The sequence below is a fragment of the Sphaeramia orbicularis genome, chromosome 5, assembly GCF_902148855.1.
Source record: "Sphaeramia orbicularis chromosome 5, fSphaOr1.1, whole genome shotgun sequence".
Classification (NCBI taxonomy): Eukaryota; Metazoa; Chordata; class Actinopteri; order Kurtiformes; family Apogonidae; genus Sphaeramia; species Sphaeramia orbicularis.
Genome location: NC_043961.1, coordinates 42,155,822 through 42,181,710, shown reverse-complemented (window position 1 = coordinate 42,181,710; position 25,889 = coordinate 42,155,822). Strand labels below are relative to the sequence as shown.

The following is a 25,889-nucleotide window of genomic DNA, read 5'->3' as shown; positions in this document are numbered from 1 at the left end:
GACCAAAAGCATCTTATCTAAAATGTGTATACCTGTTGATCCACTAATATAATGGATTAGATTTATATAGCGCTTTTTGGTTACTGAAAGTGCTTTAACATTATTGACCCATTATTCATTCGCTCACACATTCATACTCTGGTAGTGGTAAACTACATATGTAGCCACAGCTGCCTTGGGGCAGACTGATAGAAGCGTGGCTACCAATTCGCCTCCGACCACCACCGAACATTCATACACCAGTGTGAGTGGCACTGGAGGAGGGTAAAGTATCTTTCCCAAGGACACAACAGACTGACTAGGACAGAGCGGGATTCAAACCGCCAACCCTTCGGTTATTGGACAGCCCACTCTACCATCTGAGCCATGGCCGCTATCAATACATGTGAATAATTGGTGTAAAATGCAGTGTGTCATCTTTTCATGGTCATCAGATATTACCCATTTGGATGTTCAGAGGCTCCTTTGTGAACATGGAAACACTGTCATTCTTCTACAATATTGATTCACCAATAAACCCATGGAGTTTGAGAAATGACAGTGGATGGACACGTCTGTCTTTATGTTTAGTCAGTGATAATTTTGCTGAAAAAGTCACTCTTTCAGTTTTTTCCCCAATTTGATATAATAAGCTTTGAATTTACTCAGAGCTTTTATGAACATCTACATGATCAGTGAGTTACATACAGGAAAATACATAATTTACACTGGAAAAACTTAAACAGATAATATTACAATAAATGGCAATAAATCACTTATAAAAGGTTAGATATGGAGAAAAATCCATTTGAGAACTGCCACAAAAAGTACCACTGGGTCTTTAATGGGTAATCCTTTTTTCTCTCTATTTTCTACTGAGGCCAAGCGTTTGTTTTTCTGGAATGTATTGAGCGTTTTCATTATATGAAGAAATATGAACTCAACTGAACCCTTGTTGAATGTCCTGGGTTTGACTCCAACACAGCCGGCAGGGGTGGGGAGGTTCTTCTGTGCGTCGTGTTCACAAGGTGAATTGGTTTAAATCACCTGTAGTGTGAAACTATGACACCCCCTCCCCCAGGATTAAGCCGTTCAGAAACTGAATGAATGAGGATGAGCTAAAAGTTAAAGATGTCTCATTCCTGCAGAGATACAGCAGCAGGGCCCCCTGTGGAAGCAGTGGTCTCCTTCACTCCTCTGGGTTTGTAGAACATATACCCACATTGATTCCTTCCAGCTTTTATTATCACATGATTTGACAACTGTACCAGCCTTACTCTGGTCTGAGTTTTAAAACCCAGAAAACAAATGTTCAATATTAAAGACAAAGAAGTTGACGGGTTTGTATGAAATTCCCAATCATATTCAGTAGACTTTGAAAAGCCAAATAAGAATTATTCTACAGGAAGTCTGGACTTCTGAGGTTTTAAACCTGAAAAAATTTAAAACCCAAACTTGTGGATGCAGATTTTCCCTTATATCACTCATATATTTAAGAATCCATCTGTGGCTCCAGACTGTACGCCAGTATACTGAGTTTGAATAAAATAAACCAAAATAAAAATAAAAGACATTCAGTGACTAATGAATTTAAGAGAATAAAAGAGAACAAGAGAATCCCTTTCAAATCCAAAGAATCAAACTGAACTAACTACAACCAGGTTAAACCTCCTCATACAGCCGGGATAAACCTCCCCATAAACTGAGTTAAACCTCCTCAAAAACCGGGTTAAATCTCCCCATGAACAGATAAAACCTCCTCATTAACCGGGTTAAACGTCCCCATAAACTGGATAAACATCCCCATCAACCGGGTTAAACCTCCTTTAGTATAAAATCTTGATCTGTTTAATCTCTACTATTGACATAATAAGACAACTCTTTCTGATGGAACCTTTTAAACTAACTATTAGAAGAATGGGGGGAGGGTGTATAAGAAACAGTCAAAATAAAAACATTTACAACATGGAAAACAATTTGTAGTTTAGTCAAATCCACAAATATTCTTCACATTTTCAAGGTTACAATAAACCTTGAAAATGTGTCCAATCCTGAATCTGAATCTATAAACTTAAGTGGATGTAAAACCATGAGGATCAGTGAAATGTGCAGATAAATGGGTTCATATTAGTATTACTTGTGTTGTGTTAACAGTATAAATGAAGCCCATATATTATATTTGAGGTTTTCATTAGTGATGATGTGGACTGACAGATGGAACGTCCACAGACATGGACCAGGTTTATTAAACCAACTAATGCTACCATTATTATAAAGATAAGGTTTAGAATATAGTCAGAGTAAAATAGCACATCTTTGCAGGAAAATGAGCATCGTTGAGATCATATGATTTAATAACCCATGTCATCTGGACTTTATGACTATTCTAATATTTCATGTAAGAAAAGAGAAGTTCTCTGAATTATTTCCTTTTGTCTGAACAACAATGATTTTAGACTTTTTGAGAAACATCACTAATCTGTAGATGAAACAAACAAAACACACAGAAACATATTTCATCTGAATATGTGACATTAATATGAGTAAACACATTCGACAAACTGCAGTATGTGTCATATCAGCTGGACTTTGGACGGTCTGGCATCGAGGCATTTAATCAGAACAACAAACATATTAATATTAACACCAAATGAAAATACTCAACATATACAGATTAAAGCTGCATTAATTAATGTGACTTTACACACATTTATATCATCAATAAGCTGCTATACTTTCAGTTTAATGGGACATTTTAGATTTACATGCACCAACTTTAACCTTTTGTGACTATTACATTTGTTCGAGACCAAGTGGAGCTAAAACTGTGTGTGTGTGCGTGTGTGTGTGTGTTCACCATATAAAACATAAACCCCACCTCAAATGTCAGAGGGCGGTGCTTTTTAGCCTGTTTTAAGCCAAAATTATTAACTAATACAGCTTTAATTGGGATAAATACTGCATTTCTTTGATTATTTGTTCCAGTTGTCATGACAACAGCCTCTGCCAGAACACATACATGCACGTTATTTGATCCTTTAAGGCCTGTTCATGATGCAGCTGATCTAAAATAATGCATAGTCAATCCGAATATATATGAACCTCTAACCCTAAATATAACATACGTCCATTACACACGTTGGTAGGTGTAAAACGGTGGTTCAAAACCAAGTCCATGTGAGTTAAACTGACACAATCAGTGGAACACATATTCAACCTCCAGTCGATGGTCTGTGTTTGTGTTTTTCTAGATCAAATCTAAGGGACACTGGGTTCCACTGTGGTCCATCTGTCCATTCAGTCTTTGTTTCACCCTAACCCTTCATATGAGTCCAGTACGAGGACCTGAACCCCGGCTGACCCCCACCCCCCCACCGCCACCACAGACCCCCACCACCACACACAGCCCCCATGTCACTGGCACATGGTGTGTGTTGAGTTCGTATTCCAGTCTCTTCTGTTGGTACTACATGATGATCCGTGGTTCTGGTACAGACTCGTTGATGGATTTATGAGGCAGGACATTGGCGCCATTGAGGTAAAGCTCATCATTAACGATCACGTCCTCCCCCAACACCGTCACATTCTCCATACGGACCTGGGACATGGATGACAAACAACATCCAAGGGTTAATCATTCAGATTTCTCCTTCTGGGCTTGGAAGACCTCGACTCCTCAACGGTGGAAGGTCAGGTTACAGCTTTGGACAAATATACGATCAATAAAAGACAGTTCAACAATTAGAGTTAAAGGAACAGTAGTCATCAAAAAACCCAAAGGAAGAATAAAACATCTGATGGGTGGGATTATTTAAAATCAGGAAATATAGCAATTCCTCTCTGTTGTAAATATGTATATAGTATATGTAGCTTTTTTATTACTATTACTATTGTACACTTCTTCTTGCACTTCATTCTATTGCTGCCTTGACCAGTGACTTTCCCCATTGTGGGATTAATAAAGTCTAATCTAATCTAAAATAATATATCTTCAAGTTTTGATGTTACTTAGTATTTTGTCATTTGTCACTGACTAAATATGAGGATGAATCAAACAGATGTGACAGAATCTGAATACCACTGAAAACCTCTGAATGTTCAGTTCAAAGGAAGCCTCATGGCTGTATTCACATCAAATCAAATCAGTTTTATTTATATAGTGCCAAATCATAACCAAAGTTATCTGATGAGCCTTTACATTTAGGCCTGGTCTACACCACACTCTTCTTCAGTCGTGACATGCACTAATAATTATGTGATTATGAGCTGACTATTCGTTACAGTATAATTTACAAAACCACTGTTTCATTAAAAGGTTCCATCCATCTTCATCCTCTTCTCCAGGTCCAGGTCACGGGCCCATCAGCCTAAGTAGAGAAGCCCAGACTTCTCTCTCCTCCACCTCCTCTAGTACCTCCGGGGGGATTCTAAGGCATTCCCAGGCCAGCTCAGAGATATAATCCCTCCAACATGTCCTGGGTCTGCCCAGAGGTCTCCTTCCGGTTGGACATGCACGGAATACTTCACCATGGGGGCATCCTGGATCATCCTGACCAGATGAACCACCTCAGCTGACTCCTCTGGATATGGAGGAGCAGTGGTGCTACTCTGAGCTCCGCCCGGTTGAGCTCCTCACCCTATCTCTGAGGGAAAACCCAGACACCCAGTGAAGGAAACTCATTTCCACCGCTTGTATCTGTGATCTTGTCCTTTCGGTCACTACCCACAGTTGGTGAACATAGATGAGGGTAGGAATGGAGATCCACTGGTAAATGCAGAGCTTTGTCTTTGGGCTCAGCTCTTTCTTTACCACAACAGACCATACAGTGTCTGCAATACTGCCAACACTGCCCTGATCCACCTGTCAATGTCTCATTCCATCCTTCCCTCACTCATGAAGACCCTGAGATGTTTAAACTCCTACATTTGGGGCAGCAACTCTTCTCAAAGGCATTCCATCCCGTTCCGACTGAGGACCATGGCCTTGGACTTAGAGGTGCTGATCTTCATCCCAGCTGCTTTACACTTGGCTGTGAACCACCCCAGTGCAAGCTGGAGGTGAAGGCTTTATGAAGCCAACAAGACCACATCATCTGTAAAAAGCAGAGATGTGACCCTGAGGCCCCAAAAACTGGACCCCCTCCACCCCCTGGCTGCACCTAGAAATTCTGTCCATAAAAATTCTGGACAGAATCGGTGACAAAGGGCAGCCCTGGTGGAGTCTCACCCCCACCAGAAATTAATCTGACTTACTAACGGCAATGTGGACCAAGCTCTGGCTTCTGTCATACAAGGACCTAATGGTCCGTAGCAGCGAGCCATGGACCCCATACTCCCACAGTACCCCAACACGATATCCTGAGGGACACGGTCAAATGCCTTCTCCAGATCCACAAACACATATGGATTGGAGGAGCAAACTCCTATGAACCCTCTAGGAGCTGTGGAGGGTATAGACCAGGTCAAAAACCGCATTTTTTCTCCTGAATCCAGGGTTTCCACTATTGGTCGGCCTCTTCCTCTCCAGTACCCTAGCATAGGCCTGCCCGGGGAGACTGAGGAGTGTGATCCCCCTATAGTTGGAACATATTCCTCTGGTCCCCCTTCTTAAAAAGGGGAACCACCACCCCAGTCCTGCCAATCCAGAGGTACTGTCCCTGTCCTCCATGCAATGTTGAAGAGGTGTGTCAACCAAGGCAGCCTCACAACATCCAGAGCTTTCAGGAACTCATGATGGATTTCATCCATCCCCAGAGCTTGGCCACCAAGGAGTTGTCCAACTACATCTGAGACCTCAGCCCAGGTGATGGCAAGCCTGCCCCTGAGTCCCAGGGCTCTGCTTCCACCACAGAAGGTGTGAAGGCAGGGTTTAGGAGATTCTCGAAGTGTTTCTGTCCACCACCCAACAATGTCCCCAGTTGAGGTCAGCAGAACTCCACTGCCATTGTAAATAGGATTTGTGGAGCTTCACTTGCCCCGCCTGAGTCACCTGACAGTTTGCCAGAACCTCTTCGAGGCCAACCACTAGTCAAGTTCCATGGTCTCACTGAATTCCTCCCATGCCCAAGTTTTCATTCAGACTCTATGTCCCCAACCTCCCTTGGGATGTGATTAAAGCTCTGTCGGGGTTGGGAGTTGAAGATCTCCCGGACAGAGGGTTCTGCCAGGCGTTCCCAGTAGACCTTCACTGTACGTTGGGTCCGCCAGGTCTGACCGGCATCCTTCCCCGCCATCAGATGGTGATCAGTTGACAGTTCTGCACTTCTCTTCACCTGAGTGTCCAAGACATACAGCCGCAGGTCTGAAGAAATAACTACAAAGGGAATCACCAACCTACAGCCTAGGGTGTCCTGGTGCCCGCATGCACTATGGACACCCTTATGTTTGAACAACGTGTTTGTCATATTGTTGTTCCATACTCTTCAAATATATTTCATTCTTGTTATTTCTGTTTGCTTTTGTGTTGTCCTGCGCATTAGTTTTTAATTCAGTAAATGAGTGTATTGGTTTGGTAACAATGGCGACTCACCCACTGGCCCACAGAGGAGCTCCATCCCACGATGCAACTCTCTAACCAGGAGTGGGATCGAACTCGTGCTCCTTTCAGAACCGTGCAGCGTTTATCCTCACACCGTCCTCCACAACCACGCCAGCGCCGATGCTCACATTTGGACCGATGGTGCAGTTCTCACCTATCTGAGCCGTTGGGTCCTGCAGTGGACGGAGGCAGAAGATGGACACAGAGGACAAACACAGAGGATAAAGACAAAAGATGGACACAGAGGACAAACACAGAGGATAAAGACAAAAGATGGACACAGAGGAAAGACACAGAAGACAGACACAGAGGATAAACACAGAAGACAGAGAACAAACACAGAGGACAGACACAGAGGACAGACATAGAAGATGGACACAGAGGTCAGACACAGAAGACAGACACAGAGGACAAACACAGAAGACAGAGAACAAACACAGAGGACAGACACAGAGTACAGACATAGAAGATGGACACAGAGGTCAGACACAGAAGACAGACACAGAGGACAAACACAGAAGACAGAGAACAACACAGAGGACAGACACAGAGGACAGACACAGAGGACAAGCACAGAGGATGGATGCAGGGAACAAACACAAAGGACAGACACAGAGGACAGATATTAGTAGGAAGTAGTTTCATGTCAGTTTTAACCTGAACAAATTGTACTCACCACTAGAACGTTGCCAAGGAAACCTGGTCCTGTGCGTAGCCTGTCAGGTGTGTGTTGCCGTAGCGACTGAAGATACATACACATACCTGTGAGGAAGTCTTTGGGCTGACCGATGTCCATCCAGAAACCTGCAGAGAGACAGACAGAATGGACAAACAGTGCAAAGGATAACACACAGACACAAGGAGGCAAAAATCAGTCATCATGAAAACAAGACAAGTTTTACTGTCACATCAGTTGGTGACACACATAACATTGTAAGGTTTAATCAAACCGCTGACCATGTGAATGAATGAATGAATTGATATCTGGTGTAATCCTGGGACATATAGAACATGAATGTTGTTTTCATACAGTCCAAGTGCATTTCATTTCATATCACTGCTCTATTTTTATTTCCACATTTCTACTCTACTTATATGTTTTTTGTATGTACACACACACACACATATATTTTGTATGAGCAGCTGCAAAAATTTGTACAAGCAAAAAGAAAATATCTATTTTCTAGTAGTTAGACTATAGTCATGGCCAATAGTTTTGGAATGACACTTTTTTTTTTTTTTTTGCAAAATGTGCAACTTAATATAACTTTCCAAGGCTTTATTAATGAATAACCCCTGTTTAAGTCATTCCCTACATGTAGGCCATGGCTATAAATGCAGACTGCGTGTTTTAGACACAGACACATTGTTCTAAACACAATTTGAAGTCTTCCTCTGCCTGGTTCTTTCAGTATGGGTGCAGGTCTACGGATGCATCTATAGGATGTACAGGAGTCCAACACTTACGTCTGATGGAGCTGTGAGCTGCAGAAACCAGAGCAACACCGTAAAACTCCAACAATAAACCACTGCTGTTACTAGTGAGGTTATCTGACGGGCTAGAAACATATCAACACCAGGGTCACTGACACAAGCAACAGGTTTAGACTGGTTTAGATGGATTTATACAGGTTTAAACTGGTTTAGATGGGATTAGACTAGTTAGATCAATTTAGACAAATGTAGACTGGGTTTAGATAGGGTTAGACTGGTTTAGACAGACTGGTTTAGATGGGTTTATACTGGTTTATACCAGTTTAGACTGGTTTAGATGGGTTTAGACTAGCTTAGATAGATTTAGACAAATTTAGACGGGTTTAGACAGACTGGTTTAGATGGTTTAGACGGGTATAGACTGGTTTAGACAGATTTAGACTGGTTTAGACAGATGATTTGTGTCATTATTATATTGCCATTATTAACACCAGGCTGTTGATACCTGATTCAATATCAACCCTTTAACTCTGTGTATTGTTAATTATTTATCATGAATACACTTGAGTATTTACACTTGTGTTTTTTTTTTTTTTTTTAAATACATGTGTTTTAGTGCCAAACAGGGTTAAAGTTTGACTCAAAGGCATAAATCCAATACCGTGCCTTCCGATTAAAAAAATGATTTGAATCAGTAAAATATTTCTTAAACCCAGCATTTAAGCTATACTGTACAATTTGGCATTTTTACACTTTTCTTTTGTAATCTTAAAATGCTCCTAATAAGCTTGTGGCAAACTCAAATGTAAAAAAAAAATCCACCAGGTTTTGAAACTCAAAAATGTTAATTTTCATTTATTTTGATACTGTGACACCTCCGTTTCCCACCGTGTGCGTCAGGGGAGGAGGGGAGTCTCAGCAGTCAGGCAGGGGGAAAGCTTTGGAGGGAGGCAGGTTGTTCATGTTCAAATTTTACTAAGTGCTACGCGACATGCCAGATCGGTAGGTATAACTTTAATTATTATCTGTGACAGAAATAATGGACATTACAAAAAATAAGAGTCCAGCTGGAATCAACTTAAACTTCACATCAACCTTTATCTTCATTTTCTATTCCTTCTATGGTTTGATATTTGCTGTTTTCTTGTTATCACCGTCAAATAAATATTATTTTTCACTGTTGCTCTAACACACACATGAAAACACACATTAGACACACATAAAACACTCCGATGATAATGTGTTCAGATGTGCTGGTCTTGTGTATTAATGTCGATATTCAGTTGTATGGGACCGGTTGGCGGTTCGAATCCCACTCTGTCCTAGTCCATGTGCTGTGACACGTCACCCACCTTGCCTCCAGTGTCACTCACACTGGTGTATGAATGTTGGGTGGTCAGAGGGGCTGTCTGACATGAATTGGCAGCCACTCTTCCATCTACAAACGTAGTTTACCACCACTAGAGTGGGAATGTGAGAGTGGATGAATAATGGATCAATAATGTAAACCACTCTGGGTGCCCTTGACAAGCGCTATAGAAATCTAACCAATTATTTTATTAACATTACCCTGTAGCTCCATGGCGTACAGATGCCCCTCCCCCGCCATGACAGGAAACACCTCCTTCTCTATAGATGTGGTCTGAGCTGCAGAAAACACACACACAGCACGTCAACTCCAAACACACACCCATCAACAGGTCATTGATCTGGTACCAACCACAGACCAACACAAGCCTCTGGTATTAACTGGATGACTGTGGATAGACATGGATGGGTTCTACAGTCCAGATGGAGAGGTGCACTGAGTCCGATATGGCTCTGATAAGTACTGATTGGTACTGATTAGTACTGGTTGGTTCGGATTAGTAGTGGCTGGCTCAGAGGCAGAAGTGTAAAGGTACATAGAATAGAATAGAATAGAATAGAATAGAATAGAATAGAATAGAATAGAATAGAATAGAATAGAATAGGGCTGTGATGAGCCTGTTATGAAGATGAAATGTGACTAACTACTGTTGATTAAACATACATAATGATGACATTAGTCCAACTGCAGCTTCATGTACAATTATACATCATCATCATCATTATTATTATTATTATTATTATTATTATTATTATTATTATTATTACTCAAGGAGGTTGGAATCAGGGAACAGGCTCACAAAAAGCCATCAAAGAGCTGGCCAACACCGCTGAAAGGACAAGCCATTGGGTGTGGCTGAAGAGGAGCGACACCATCTGGGCCGCTAAAATGAACAACTAACCGCGGGACACACACCCAGGCTGATCAACCTGTGGTGGGCCTGCCTCAGGAGAGAGTGTATTGTGGTAATTGGCCAAAACCCACCCGCGATATTGAGGTACACAACTGAAGATGTGTCCTGCTGGTTAAGCCTCTTAGCAGCCATCAAGAACTCTGACTTAGAGGTAGTGCAAACACCAGGGATTGCAACATCTAGTCCTTTAAAGAACCTAGTAGTGGTAGTAGTATCAAACATGCATGGTGACACACTGACCTGGATCCTGCGGAGCATGCTGGGATTGAAGATGTACATGCCAGCATTGATCTTGTTGGAGACGAGACCTGAGGTTTCTCTACAAAGCGATGAATGCGTCCACTGTCAGCCTCAAACACCACTACGCCGTATTTAGATGGTTCCTCCACCCGTGTCACCCTTCACTCACACACACACACACACACACTAAGCTTCAACACACTACAAATACAAGGTTAAAGTAGGAGCTGAAAATGGGTTAAATCTGGCAGATTGTCATTGTTCATTCGCAGGCCAAAAGTCTGAATTCACAAACACATTTTCAGTTGCCCTAATGTTTCAGATTGAAATGTCTCGATCTAACATCATCTGTCTCACCACAATGGTTCCCTCGTTGCCGTGGTTTCGGTGAAACTGAAGCAGGTCTTTGAAGGGGAAGTCGCAGATGACATCAGAGTTAAGAACGAAGAACGGTTCACTGTCAACATTCAGGAGGTCCCGAGCCAACGCCAGCGGTCCAGCTGTACACACACACATCCATAACAGTGGATTGTGGGACTTTACTGGATGTCTTTAAACGGACAGAATGACAATGAACTTATATAGCACATTTTCTACACCCTCATGGTGCCCAAAGTGCTTCACAAGACACACAGTCAAACACCCAGTAGGCCAGCCATGCAAGGCGCTGCAAGGTGCTGCCAGGCCCTACTGGGAGCCATTTAGGGTTCAGTGTCTTGCCCAAGGACACCTCAACATGTGGACACTCGGAGCCGGGATTTGAACCGCCAACCCTTTGGTTATTGGATGACCCACTCTACCAACTGAGCCACCCATGATTCCCAGTTAGAGGATGCTGTTTGTGTTGGTTAACTGTTACAGAAAATAGACTATTTCAAAATGCTGAGAGGCTTAGGTTGAGGAGTTTGACCTTGAAATTATCATCATCATTATTATCATCACTGACAGATGTCACTGTAAGAATGAATGCGTTTAAAGCAACAATGAAAACATGTGCATCTGTGTATGAGCTGGATAACATAGGAATATTAACAAATCAGATACCGAAGGGGCCACTGAGCACTGACACATGAGGCAGAGTCCTGCACAGGTCCACTTTTCCAAACCCGCACCGCCTGTACCCGCAAAGCTATTTACACAACGCAACCCGCTAGCTGCATTTTTTTTCATGTCCAATCCGCACCCACCCACACCCGTGTACATTAGAACCACAACCTGAACCCGACCCGTGATTAAACATATTGGGCCGGATCTACTAAGATTCCAATTTGCGTGTACTAATTTGCATGCGCAATCTAGAATTTTGCGTGTAGGGTTGAACCGCTGTTTGCAGGTGATTCACTCAGATTGCCTGCACAAATGTCACAGGTGCAAAATCTTGCAGACCGCCCTGTTTAAATGAGGATTTGCGTGTGCTAAACTGCTCTGGGATACGCCAGCATTAACAGTGCGCTGAATGATGTAGATGCACAGAAAGGTAACGTTGGAGGAGGTTTGTCATAGAAGGTATTGCATGACTCATTCATTTATTTTCATTTTAAAGGTGTGTGTGTGTGTGTGTGTGTGTGTGTGTGTGTGTGTGTGTGTGTGTGTGTGTGTGTGTGTGTGTGTGTGTGGTGGGGAAGTAGTTGGTTTGAATGACTGTCAGGTGCACATAATTTAGTCCCACTGTAACCTAATGTCGGTGCGTATTTTTTAAGCGGAGTGGAAAGAGAACCCGTAAAGTGTGTGTGGGGTGTGTGTGTTTGTGTGTGTGTGTGGGGGGGCATATGTCTCAATTAATTTTTTTCTTCCATCATTCCAAAAATGTTCACACAAAGGTGAAAAATGCATTCTCTGCACCTCATTTCATCATTTCGATGTCTCCTAACCACAGCCATATGTGCACAATTACGCATCCAACCCGTTTGCGCCTCCTTTTGAGATGTGTTAAATATAGACGCAGTTTCTATGAGCAAAAATTGCTTTCCTGGTTTGATAAAATCACTTTGTGTGTGCTAAATTAATATATTTACATTTTCTCCTCCCAGCACATGCACAACTGCGTGTAAACACCTCACATTGCATATCATTGTGGTACACGTACTAAGTGGGATACAGACGCACTATTTTGCACCTTTGAAAGACGCAACCCTTTGTGCACACTCTAGTAAATTAGTTTGTAATTTTTTTTGTGTGTGCAATGAGTTTGCACAAGTTTTAATACATGCAAACCTTTAGTAGATCCGGCCCATTGTCTACACAGTAACTCACTTTAAGGACAAACGTAAAGTTGGCAGTAGATAAGCAGATTTGGACTTTGCCATTAATAGCGAACAAACGAAGGACCACAAAGCACATATGTTACCTTGTTGTGATCTGGCTTATGCTGGCAACATACTACATCATTTCAGCCGAATTTCGTTATATCAAAAAGCAATTGCTTTCTTCAGCAGGACCGTTGTGCACGGACCACTTAGGGATTGTCTACAAAGTGCTCAAAAGGGGCAGGTGTTCTTGTGGTGGCTGTGAGTTTGAAGGCTCCTCCCCTTTGTGGACGGAGCTATTAAAAAAGAAATATTTAAAAAAGTTCCTCCTTGTTTAGCAAAAGTATTTCTCTAAACTAAGAGTTGTAGCAGGAAGGGGAGGTGTCCTTGTCATGGGCTGTGAGTTTGGAGGCTCCTCCCTTCATCGGCGGAGCTATTAAAAAAGAAACATTTAAACGTTCCTCCTTCTTTAGCAATAGTATATTTCACTAAACTGAGAGTTGTAATAGGAAAGGGGGCTGTTCTTGTCATGGCTGTAAGTTTGGAGGCTCCTCCCCTTTTGTGGGCGGAGCTACTAAAAAAGAAAAAAAAATTAAAAGTTCCTCCTTCTTTAGCAAAAGCATATTTCCTTAAATGAGAGTTGTAGTAGGAAGGGGGAGGGATCCTTGTCATGGTCTGTGAGTTTAGAGGCTCCTCCCCATTTGTGGGCGGAGTTATTGAGCAAGAAATAATTAAAATGTCCCTCCTTCAGCAAAAGCTTATTTCCCACTATTTGCGTTTGAGCACTTTGTAGACGGTCCCTAAGCAGTCCTTGCACGACGGTCCTGGTGAAGAACACAATTACTTTTTGATATAACTAAATGCGGGTCATTTCAGCTGAAATAATGTTGTAGTATGTTGCCAGCATAACCCAGATCACAACAAGGTAACATATGTGCTTTGTGGTCCTTTCGTTTGTACACTATTAATGGCCAAAGTCTGAATCTGCCAATCTACTGCCAACTTTACGTTAGTCTCCTTAAGGGGTATATTTTTGGCTAAAATGTACGCCATCAATAAACGTCTAATATTTTACATATACAGTACAGGCCAAAAAGTTTGGACACACCTTCTCATTCTTTGCATTTTCTTTGTCATCATTTTCTTTCTTTGACTATTTACATTGTAGATTCTCACTGAAGGCATCAAAACTATGAATGAACACATGTGGAATTATGTACTTAACAAAAAAGTGTGAAATAACTGAAAACATATCTTATATTCTAGTTTCTTCAAAGTAGCCACCCTTAGCTCTGATGACTGTTTTGCACACTCTTGGCAGTCTCTTGATGAGCTTCAAGAGGTAGTCACCTGAAATGGTTTCCCAACAGTCTTGAAGAAGTTCCCAGAGATGCTTAGCACTTGTTGCCCTTTTGCCTTCACTCTGCGGTCCAGCTCACCCCCAAACCATCTCGATTGGGTTCAGGTCCGGTGACTGTGGAGGCCAGGTCATCTGGCGCAGCACTCCATCACTCTCCTTCTTGGTCAAATATCCCTCACACAGCCTGGAGGTGTGTTTGGGGTCATTGTCCTGTTGAAACATAAATGATGGTCCAACTAAACGCAAACCGGATGGAATGGCATGTCACGTCAGGATGCTGTGGTAGCCATGCTGATTCAGGTTGCCTTCAATCTTGAATAAATCCCAACAGCGTCACCAGCAAAGCACCCCCACACCATCACACCTCCCCCTCCATGCTTCACTGTGGGAACCAGGCATGTAGCATCCATCCGTTCACCTTTTCTGCGTCGCACAAAGACACGGCGGTTGGATCCAAAGATCTCAATTTGGACTCATCAGACCAAAGCACAGATTTCCACGGGTCTAATGTCCATGTCCTTGGGTTTCTTGGCCCAAATAAATCTCTTCTGTTTGTTGCTTCTCCTGAGCAGTGGTTTCCTAGCAGCTATTTGACCATGAAGGCCTGATTCACGCAGTCTCCTCTTAACAGTTGTTGTAGAGATGTTCTGCTGCTAGAGCTCTGTGTGGTATTCATCTGGTCTCTAATCTGATCTGCTGTTAATTTGCGATTTCTGAGGCTGGTGACTCAGATGAACTTATCTTCAGCATCAGAGGTGACTCTTGGTCTTCCTTCCTGGGGCGGTCCTCATGTGAGCCAGTTTCGTTGTAGCGCTTGATGGTTTTTGCGACTGCACTTGGGGACACATTCAAAGTTTTTGAATTTTCTAGACTGACTGACCTTCATTTCTTAAGTAATGAGTGGCCACTCGTTGTCTTTACTTAGCTGATTGGTTGTCTCGCCATAATATGCATTCTAACAGTTTGTCCAATAGGGCTGTCAGCTGTGCATCAACCTGACTTCTGCACAACACAACTGATGGTCCCAACCCCATCAATAAGGCAAGAAATTCCACCAAGTAACCCTGACAAGGCACAGCTATGAAGTGAAAACCATTTCAGGTGACTACCTCTTGATGCTCATCAAGAGAATGCCAAGGGTGTGCAAGGCAGTCGTCAGAGCTAAGGGTGGCTACTTTGAAGAAACTAGAATATAAGAGATGTTTTCAGTTTATTTCACACTTTTTTGTTAAGTACATAATTCCACATGTGTTCATTCATAGTTTGATGCCTTCAGTGAGAATCTACAATGTAAATAGTCATGAAAATAAAGAAAATGCGAAGAATGAGAAGGTGTGTCCAAACTTTTGGCCTGTACTGTACATCATTCACAGACAGAGGACGCATGCATTTGGCAATAAAAACATTTTTAAAAAATGCCCAAGTGGCGATACACAGTCCTAAAGTGCAACAATTAAGTAAAAGAAAAACTGTCGGTCTCCATCAACATAATTTGTCAAAGAACATGCGCTAATTACAGAGGGAACATTGTCACTAGGGCCTGATTTACTAAGATCGCAAATAACAGCACAAATGTACTTGCTCACGCTAAAATATGCGCGTGCTATTGATTTGCGTGTCAGGGTGATCAACTAAGATTGCCTGCGCAAATGACAACAGGTGCAAAGTCTTGGAGACCGCCCTATTTAAATGAGGATTTTGTGTGTGCTATTGGTTGTTGTCATGGAGACAGTATGCTGTAAAACTGCTCTGGGATATGTCAGCACTCATAAATATGAAGTTGTTCTTTTTCCACACAGAAGGGTGAATAGGTATTTCTCTGTTGTTGTTTGTCAGTGGTGAAGTGTGCTGTTAGTGAAATAAATACCTACACTCTTTATGTCGCTCCGCATGGTGAATGTATGATGAATGAAACTTTTAAGTCCCTGGGCATGAGAGAAAACCCTCCACATCAGTGCCTATATAGGCAGCTCAAGGGCCCAGTCACAGCACCGTGGACATTGCTGTTTGTGTATGTGTGTGTGTGCGTGCATGCGTGCGTGCGCGCGCGCAACACAGTCTCATCCCAAGTTGTAAGAAATCGACGAATGGTCAGAGCCTGTAGCGGCACCATTTGACGCAGGGGGTACCCCTTCCGCGTCAGATTTCGACGTGGAGGGGCGGCCTTATAGAACTGCATGTAAATCCCTCAGCGTCAGTTACTGACGAGAGGAGATGTGTTGATATGTGTGAGTTGCCATCCTATGGAGAGGTTAACTGACTGTTAACTGAATGTTAACTCATACGATAAAACACGAAATGATTAAATTCATCTTAAATGCTTATTTATTTCTGTGTGTGTTGTGCAGCGCTAGAACCCATCCCATTCAGTTTCCCTTGTGTACATGTGGCGAGGGAGGGAGGGAGAGGGAGATGGGGAGGGGGAGGGAGAGGGAGAGGGAGAGGCGTCTCTCAGGAGTCGGTCCTGACCTAATTTGATGTACCACTGGTGGACCGGGCGTGGGGGGCAGGCCCATAAAGTGAGGGTCATATGTCTCAAATTATTATTTTTTTCTTCCGTCATTCAAAAATGTTGATGTGATCAGAACAGATTGGTTCTGTGTGTGTGTGCCTATGCCTCCTCCTCCTTGCCACAACTACTGCAGCCAATTTTGCGCGAAGTTAAAACCTGCCTTTCAGACGCGCTAAATATAGACGCAAAATCAGCCACTGCAATCAGTTTCAGGTTTGGTAAATCACATTGCAAGCGCTAAATAAATATATGCATTTACTCCTCCCAATAATTTTGTGCGTTCAGGCAGAAACACCCATATTGCATATTCATCAGGGCAAACACACTAAATGGGTTGTGTGAGCTGCTTGGCCCATTTGAGAGGCACAAACCTCGGTGCGCCCTGTTAGTAGATAAGCTTCAACGTGTTTTTGCGTGCTCAGTCAAGTTTGCGTATGTTTTTATATGCGCAAACCTTTAGTAAATCAGGCCCTAAGTGTTCAGGATGAATCAGAACAAAGAACATCCTTCTTCTGATTGAATCTCTATGCAGCGGCAGCCTACCTGACTACTAAACGTTCGACTTGGCCTTCCAGGATGGATTGTCCACAATTGTATATTCGTCACTGGCTATCTTTCTCTTTATATCATCCATTGTGATGCTCTGGCTCTGAGTCACAACCTCTTCAGTGCTTTTATTTTTCACCTCCAGTCCAGGCTACCTGTCTGCACTGCTCAATGACGTCGTTGGCCGGATGTAAATAGAGGTGAAGCTCACTTCAAAATAAACAAACCAGATCAGATGATCATCATCATTAAATGCCCTGCACATTGTTTTCATCAATGAATCTTCTTTATTTCTTCACTTCCTTCCTTCCTTTTTTCACTTCGCTACCCGCCCGCATTTCGTGTAATTTTATATACCATACCCATACCCGCGAAAATTCTTCCTATTTTTTTTACCTGCCCCCGCATGTTTTTGCAGGTTACCCATCGGGTATCTGTGGGTACCCGACCCGTGCAGGACTCTGACCTGAGGACACAGACACAGACATAGACATGGACCCCACAGACACAGACCCCACTGACACGGACACTGACACAAACCCCAAAGATGCAGACCCCACAAACACAGATACAGACCCCACAGACACAGACGCAGACCCCACAGACACAGACATGGACCCCAACCCCACAGACCCCAACCCCACCGACCCCAACCTTACAGACCCACACCCCAAACACCGAACCTACAGACACAGACATAGAACTCACAGACGCAGACCCCACAGACGCGGACCCCACAGACACGGACCCCACAGGCACAGACCCCACAGGCACAGACCCCACAGGCACAGACCCCACAGGCACGGACCCCACAGGCACGGACCCCAATCCCAACAGATACAAAAATCATTGAACAATTTTTTTTAAAGATGAAGGAAAATTCTGAAAGCTGTCCATTTTGATGGATTAAATATTCAGGGTAATCTACCAAAGAAAGTTTTCACACAACACTGAACAGAACCTGCTTGCAGGATCGCTGTCTGTCTGTCTCATCCTACCTGTATATAATCCTACAGCGCCACAGTTCACCTCTATGCTGAATACAACACCAGTACTTCTTTCAAATGACTCACCGTTAGATCACCTGTAGTAGACCCCCTGTCCAGCTGATGGCCAGTGTGGATATTAATCAGTCATTGTAAAGTCTTGTCTCATTGTTTAGTTGACTTTTGCCAAAATTAAATGCTACTTTGCAGGTGTAAAATGTCAAGACAGCCAAGTCTCCTTAATTCAGTGGTTCCCAACCTTTTTTGGCTTGTGACCCCATTTTAACATCACAAATTTCTGGTGACCCCAGACATTCAGAACGGAGACATTTTTTTGTTAAAAGTCATTTGTTTTTGAACATGTAATAATTTGCTATACTATGTTGCAAATAAACGCTAATTTTAGATGACATTTAGTCTACATAATGTATATTGTTATGGACGGAGGCAGAAAAGCCAGGTGTAGATTACTGCGCAAAGTGAGAATTTTATTTTCCTTGGTCAGGATATGTACAGTCAGTCCAGCTTGTATTAACAAAGCTAACAATTAATACTAAACAAACAATAACTCAAACTATGAATTATGAAAGAGCTGCAGCATCTGAAACTGACCACAATGAACATTTGAAAGATAAACAGTACCACAGTGCCTCAGTTTCAGCTTCACAGTTTGTCATGTCTGTTATGTATTAGGATTGTCTGTCACTCACCATATAGTTTTATTATTAGTAAGTTTTTATTTTTATCAATTACTAGAAATTTCAGGCGACCCCATTTGAATTCCAGGCGACCCCACATGGGGTCCCGACCCCAAGATTGAAAAACATTGCCTTAGTTATTTTAAAAAGCCCAGTAAATGTGATGGCATTGATAAACAGTGAAAAAAGAGGGACTGATGTGGTGGCGAATGAAGTACAAGTAAATAATACACCAGCTCTTATAGCATTTAGTGTGCTATACGTATGCATTTCTACCTTTCATGTGTTATTAAACGTCATTTGATGGTGTGTCAATTTATGCCAAGATCTCCGGTTCACATACCCAATACCATAACCCTCAGTGCGTACCGTGGCATGAACATACACACGGAAAGCTTATAGTGCATACAGATAACACACCAAGTAAAAGTGGTTTATTTGTGCGAGTCATGATATCACGTCGGTTTATCTGCCAGCAGCAACTCCAGTTGCTGCATCATTGAGATGTTTTTGATCATTAAATACTACTAAATATGCCTCATTATCATTAAAAATGTAATTTGAAATGACACGTGATAATATGTTATGACGGAATTTTTTCAACCCCATCCGTTAAAATGACGGACAATAAAAATGTCTAGCGCAACCTCTGTCCAAGATGCAGACCCCGCAGATGCAGACCCCACGGCCCGGCCCCCCAAGGCCTGGCTCTGGGGGGCGGGGCTTGGGAACTTGTTCCTTAGCTTTCTTCTCCTCATTGGAGATGTAAATGTTAACAGGACCTCCTTTATCCCCACATGTGAACCAGACCATGTCTAATCTTGTATTATGACACAAAGAAGAACCCAGACAGACATTGGACAGTGGACTCACCTGTCCCCAGAGGCTCCTTCTCATGAGACAGAGAGATCCGAATCCCCAACTGCAAAGGAAGCAGACACAGTCACAACACTGTTCACTGGTCAGGGTCTGAATGAACCCATAGCTGAATCTGGTGGACATGTGATGGACATGTGATAGACATGTATTGGACATGTGTCTGACATGTATTAGACATGTGATGGACATGTATCATACATGTGTTGGACATGTATTGAACATGTGTCGGACATGTGATGGATATGTGATTGACATGTACTGGACATGTGATGGACATGTATTGGACTTACTCTCTGCTCCTGGATTCTCATCTCTCTCTCCAGCAGCTCTGACATGTAACTCACTGCCAGAACCACATGGTCCACACCGGCCTATAATAAACACATACCATTCATGTTCAGGTCTTATGAACCTTATACAAGAAAAAAAATATATATTAAACATGATATTAATAATGTGTATTGAGGGGTAAACTGAATTTTATGACTAAATGGTGATGAAACACGTAGATATATCCAAGAGTTTCCTTGATGTTGACTTGTGAGGTCACAGGTTCAGTAGTGAAACCACCCCCTCCCATCTGACACCATAGGAGGGAAGAGCTAAAGGTTAAGCATTGTCTGTCCCGTCCATTTGTGTTCAACCCTCATCCATACTCATGAACTGTGGATAAACCATCCACAGGACCAGATCACAGACACAGGCCCAGATCACAGACACAGGCCGTAGACAAGTGTCCCTTAGAGACAGGGGGAGGTCAACCATTCAGGAGAAGCTGTTCCTCCACATCCAGAGGAGTCAGCCGTACCCAGCCCCCTCCCCCCCTTTTATTTACTTAGGAACTACCAGATCTGAAGGACAACAAGTTAAAGTGAAAAATATTCTATCTACTGTGCCCACAGATGTCCTTTAGTTTAATGACTTCTTTTTTTTGTATTTTCCAGTAAGTCAACGATGCTTAAATACCAAATAAAACATTTAAGATATTTAAAAAGATATTTTTCAATCATGGCTTTTTTCTCCTGGGCTGGGATGTTTTTCTCTTTTCTTGGTAAATCTCGCGACCATTGTTTCTCTTACCTGGAGTTAGAGCAAAAAGAAGAAAACAAACCCACAATTCTATGGGTACTAAAAAAATAAGAGAATATGTAGGATATGAACAAAATAAGATAAACTGTGTTGGTATATGGTATATGGTATATAAGGTTGTATATGGTCCAGTAAATCACACAATGAAATCCGAATTAATGAGGGCATTCACAGACACATGAGGAGGGACAGGTTCAAATATGGACCTATTGGAAAGACTGTCATTAGGCTTGTTTCTTCTTGCAGCAGATCCAGATAAACGCTTAGACTGTTGTTAATGCCCTTGTAAATGTATTTGTTAGTTTTTGATTAATCCTTCTGCCACATCCACTGATGTGAGGGTGTGAATGTTCACCATAAGAGTGTATTGGTCAGAGGGAAGGACTGCGGTCTGGTCTAGGATGGAACTGAACTGGAAGGAAGTGACTACAAAGAATGGATAAATGAGACTGACAACAGGTCCTAATCCCTCTGGTGAGCCCAGGAGTCATCCAACCCACACGAACCACCTAAACCTGAATTTAAACCTGAACCTAAACCTGAACCCTGAACCTAAACCTAAACCTAAACCTGAACCTAAACCTGAACGTGAACCTGAACCTGAACCTGAACCTAAACCTGAAGCTAAACTTGAACCTGAACCTGAACCTAAACCTGGACCTGAACTGGTCCTGTGGATGTGGATCTCAGACTCTATCACAGTAAACTTCCTTCTGTCTCCTCATCTACGACCTCAATCTTCACGACCAACTGGACAAATACCTCCACCAGCAGTGAAATTCATTACACTACCTCTGCAAAAACCAAACACATGGAATATTTAACAGTGTGTAATAACTACTGGACTGACCTGGCACTGTCCGCATCGAACAAGGTATGAATGTATGAATGCATTAATGTGTGAATGTATAAAAGTGTCAATGTGTGAATGCATGAATGTGTGAATGTATGAATGTGTGAATGTATGTGAATGTGTGTGAATGTGTGAATGTGTGAATGTGTGAATGTGTGTGAATGTGTGAATGTGTGTGAATGTGTGAATGTATGAATGTGTGTGAATGTGTGAATGTGTGAATGTGTGAATGTGTGTGAATGTGTGAATGTGTGAATGTGTGTGAATGTGTGAATGTATGAATGTGTGAATGTGTGAATGTGTGAATGTGTGAATGTGTGAATGTGTGTGAATGTGTGAATGTGTGAATGTGTGTGAATGTGTGAATGTATGAATGTGTGTGAATATGTGAATGTGTGAATGTATGAATGTGTGAATGTGTGAATATGTGAGAATGTGTTTAATGCGTGAATGCATATGAATGTGTGAAAGTATGATGTGTATGAATGTGTGAATGTATGAATGTGTATGAACATGTGACTGTATGAATGTGTGTGAATATGTGAATGCGTGTGAATGTGTGTGAAAGTATGAATATGTGAATGCATGATGTATGAATGTGTGTGAATGTATGAATGTGTGAATGAGTGAATGTAGAATGTGTGTGAATGTATGAATATGTGAATGCATGAATGTATGAATGTGTGTGAATGTATGAATGCATGAGTGTGTGAGAATGTGTGAACATATGAATGTGTGAATATGCCAATGCATGAATGTGTGTGAATGTGTGAATATATGAATATGTGAATGCATGACATGACTGAATGGGAAAGAGGTGGGGGGTGGGGTGTTACTGTTTTTTTTTTACCATTTAATTTTCTTTAAATATTTTGCATGTTTCCCTTGCTTTACTCCCAGTAGTTCCATCTCTATAAAGTGCATCAGTATTCTTTTGTGTACGCTCTGTGTAAACAATCACAACAAGAAAAGCACTCGGAGAGCGCAGACCTCCAACACGACAGATCTGCCTGCCCGCGCCCCCCCCCCCACCACCACCACCAAAATGTAATCATTTCTTCCTTGTGCCAGTATCACCATTTCCTGAAAATTTCATGACAATCCCTCCATAACTTTTTGAGTTATCTTGCTAACAAACAAACAAACATGCATGCACGCACGCAAACACACAAAGCAAAGTGATCACAATACCTCCTGGCGGAGGTAATAAAGGAATCTGGAATCTTGAACATGATACACAGTTGAATTGAACTGAAGGGTATTCCAGAAAAGCAAGGTTCAACAAACTAGTCTAATGACGAGTCTAATCCTAAACTCCGAGTTGACTTACTCTGAGCTGAGAACTCTGATTATCTGGTCCAGAACAATGGCTTTGAATTAGCTCAATCAACTCTGAGTATGTTCACCCAGAGTTAGGCGCGTTCACGAACCACATAACAAGGCATCATCAATGGAGCCCCGATACCTGAATTCACCACGGTAATCACTGTCAACATAATTCAAGTGTATGCAGAATACGAAGCAGTATTCAGTAGAAAATGCAACACTGCTGCTGCTAAGGAGACAGAAGCATCATGGGAGAAAACTGAAGCCAAAGTCTGTGAGGACGTTGGAATATACTAGTCCACTGACTTTATTATTTGACTTAATTAAAACTATAGCATGTAGGTTAAAACATTATTAGATTGAATAAAAAAGGTGAATAGAATAAATCTGAGTGGTTTTTCGATCCAATCCCACTGGAGAAAACACACATGGAGGAAACTAAAGATGAAATATAAAAACATTATTCAGAGAGGTGCAGAGAATGGCATTATTATTATTATCTGCTGTATATCGTGACGTATACTGTCATTTTCAACATATTAGTGATGATACCTGGACCATTGATGCTGTGGAAGGACTTCCTATTAACATAGTCCCCTTGGTTTTATTCAGGAGCAGTAACAGGGATGTGTGTTCCAGCTACACAAACTATTACATTTGGAAACCCTGCAAAATGAAGTTTATCACTGATCTGAGTTTACAGCAGAATGTCTCTAACATTATTTAAATATAATTTAGGATTTAATACATAGCGTGAGATTGAAATGATAATAATAAACATTATTTCGAACATAAGTAAGAATAACATATAAAGGTAAAGAAAAGACAAACAGAAATTACATATTTAAACAGAAACTCCAAACATTGAAGGTAATAACCAAAAAAAGAAAAAAAAAAGTCACATACTGTACAGCTATTCACTGAGGCTCTTTAACAACACTTCATGTCTAATATGGATTAGGAAGAAGCTGAGCATATATTGTCCAACCCCAAATAGTTCAAAATAAATAAATACATTTTCATCAGGAAATGATAGTACATCGTAAACCACTGTGTATTAACTGCGTTTCTAAATCTATGGGATGGCATTTGTTCGGGCAATCAGTGTCTAACATGAGTTTGACATGGGAGGAGTCAGATGAAACTCAGGGTTATATAAAAAAAAAACCTGCCAGCGAGCAGGTTATGTTGACGAGGTAACAGACTCAGAGTTGACTTACTTCTATGTCCAGAATGGAAAACCCAAAGATTCCCTCAGGGTTAATAAACTCAGTTTCCACATAACTAGCTTCTGGAACACCCCTCAGGACCTCATGAGCTCTACAAAGACACGAGGACAGAACTACCTGAGTTCACTGTCCATACGGTAGACCAGGATGACTATAAAACAGCATGAGTTAGGTTCTATTGGATCTGAAAACCCCAGCCGTATGGACGTTATGTGGGCAGAGTCACAGAGAGTGTCGGTACCTTAACCAGCGCCTCCACCTGGTGCAGAAAGGATGGGTTTGTTGCAGAACTCCACCAGTGGTTTGGGGACACTCAGAGTGAAGCGGTCTCAGCCGGGTCCCATAACCCCCCACCAGAATCAACGCTTTCATCGTTGTGTTGTTTTGCAGCTGTCGTCAAGGTGACAGAGCCTCAGCAATAACGCCAGGCAGCCAATCACCAGCCTGAAGAGACACAGTGATCAGGAAGCTCCTCAAAGAAATTACAGCCATTTATAACAACATTAGCTGGTTTGTTGAGTCTACATGATAAAATGTCGAACTCTGATGCTTCTAACATCTGAAATGTTATTGTTATAGTGAGTCATTAATTCAATAAGATGGATACGAAACTGAACCATTTATAGCATCAACGTATTTGACTCAGATACTGACAAACGTCCTGTGGTTTGATTAAGGCAGAGATTTACTGATACCAAACACCTTGGCTTTTAACACCAGGGCCTAAACATAGACTTTGGTGTCCGCTCGGGTTTTTCTTTCTTTGTTATTTATATACATTGATTTCCCCTGTGCATATATTGTAAATACTTTATTTTTGCACTTTATCTGAGTCAATGCACCGAAATTTCATCCTAAGTGTACTTAGATAATAGGTGGTGTTTGATTTTGAATGACAGTAAAATACCTATTCTATTCTATTAGACGAAAAGAGAATGCACAACATGGTAAAAACGATTAGGTCTATTAACCTAAATTGCCCACATAAATTTAACGACACTGAGGTACTTTGGTAAATTGTGTGTGTGCTGCTTGGAGTGTGTATAAGTACAGAGGAACTGGATATAAACTTTTATGTCATGAAGTGTGTGGTCCCAGAGCAGGTATTTAAGTATTAAAGTATTTAAGTATCAGTATTGGAACCAGAACTGAGAATGTGGAAACTATACTCAGCCATATGAATATGGGATATTATAACAGGTAAGGTTACACATATTGTATTCCTTATGTGTTTTATGTGGCAGTAATTTGAAATATGTTTGGGTTGATTCACCAAACAGCTGATCACATTTAATCAAATACAAATCATTTACAAAATCCCTACATCTGGTTATTTTTACAGGCAAAAAACGAGGACAAAAGGGTACAAAACCCTGGGTACAGACAACAGAAAATCATATTCTGTCACCGTAAAACGCATGAAATGTCAGGCTTAAGTCTGAATTAATGAACCATCAACACAAACGTGAATCCTGCTGTTGTAACTGTTCATTCAGAGCAAAACTGTCCCGGATTTACACTTAACATGGTCTTCTGTGGTCCTGGTTTATATTAAAGGTGTAAAAAACAAAGGGAACTCACAGGAATAGATCCACGATTTTGTTTCCCACAGGAGTCCAGCAGGTTTCTGAAGTACCGAAACTCTGAATGACACGTAAGACCGATCAAATCCGGATTCTCTATTTGACTTCC

General features: G+C 41.8%; 1 protein-coding gene across 1 annotated transcript; it reads right to left on the bottom strand.

Moving 5' to 3' along the window:
- Positions 1-2,035: 2,035 nt before the first annotated feature.
- On the bottom strand, positions 2,036-25,889 carry gmppb (GDP-mannose pyrophosphorylase B). Its single transcript, XM_030134701.1, is given in 15 exon segments — positions 2,036-3,344; positions 3,386-3,577; positions 6,509-6,603; positions 6,606-6,690; positions 7,194-7,321; positions 9,521-9,593; positions 10,468-10,538; positions 10,541-10,632; positions 10,817-10,973; positions 19,695-19,743; positions 19,991-20,071; positions 24,439-24,465; positions 24,467-24,517; positions 24,519-24,669; positions 25,779-25,889. Coding segments are annotated over 13 exon segments (1,092 nt in total). The 5' UTR covers positions 24,570-24,669; positions 25,779-25,889; the 3' UTR covers positions 2,036-3,344; positions 3,386-3,445.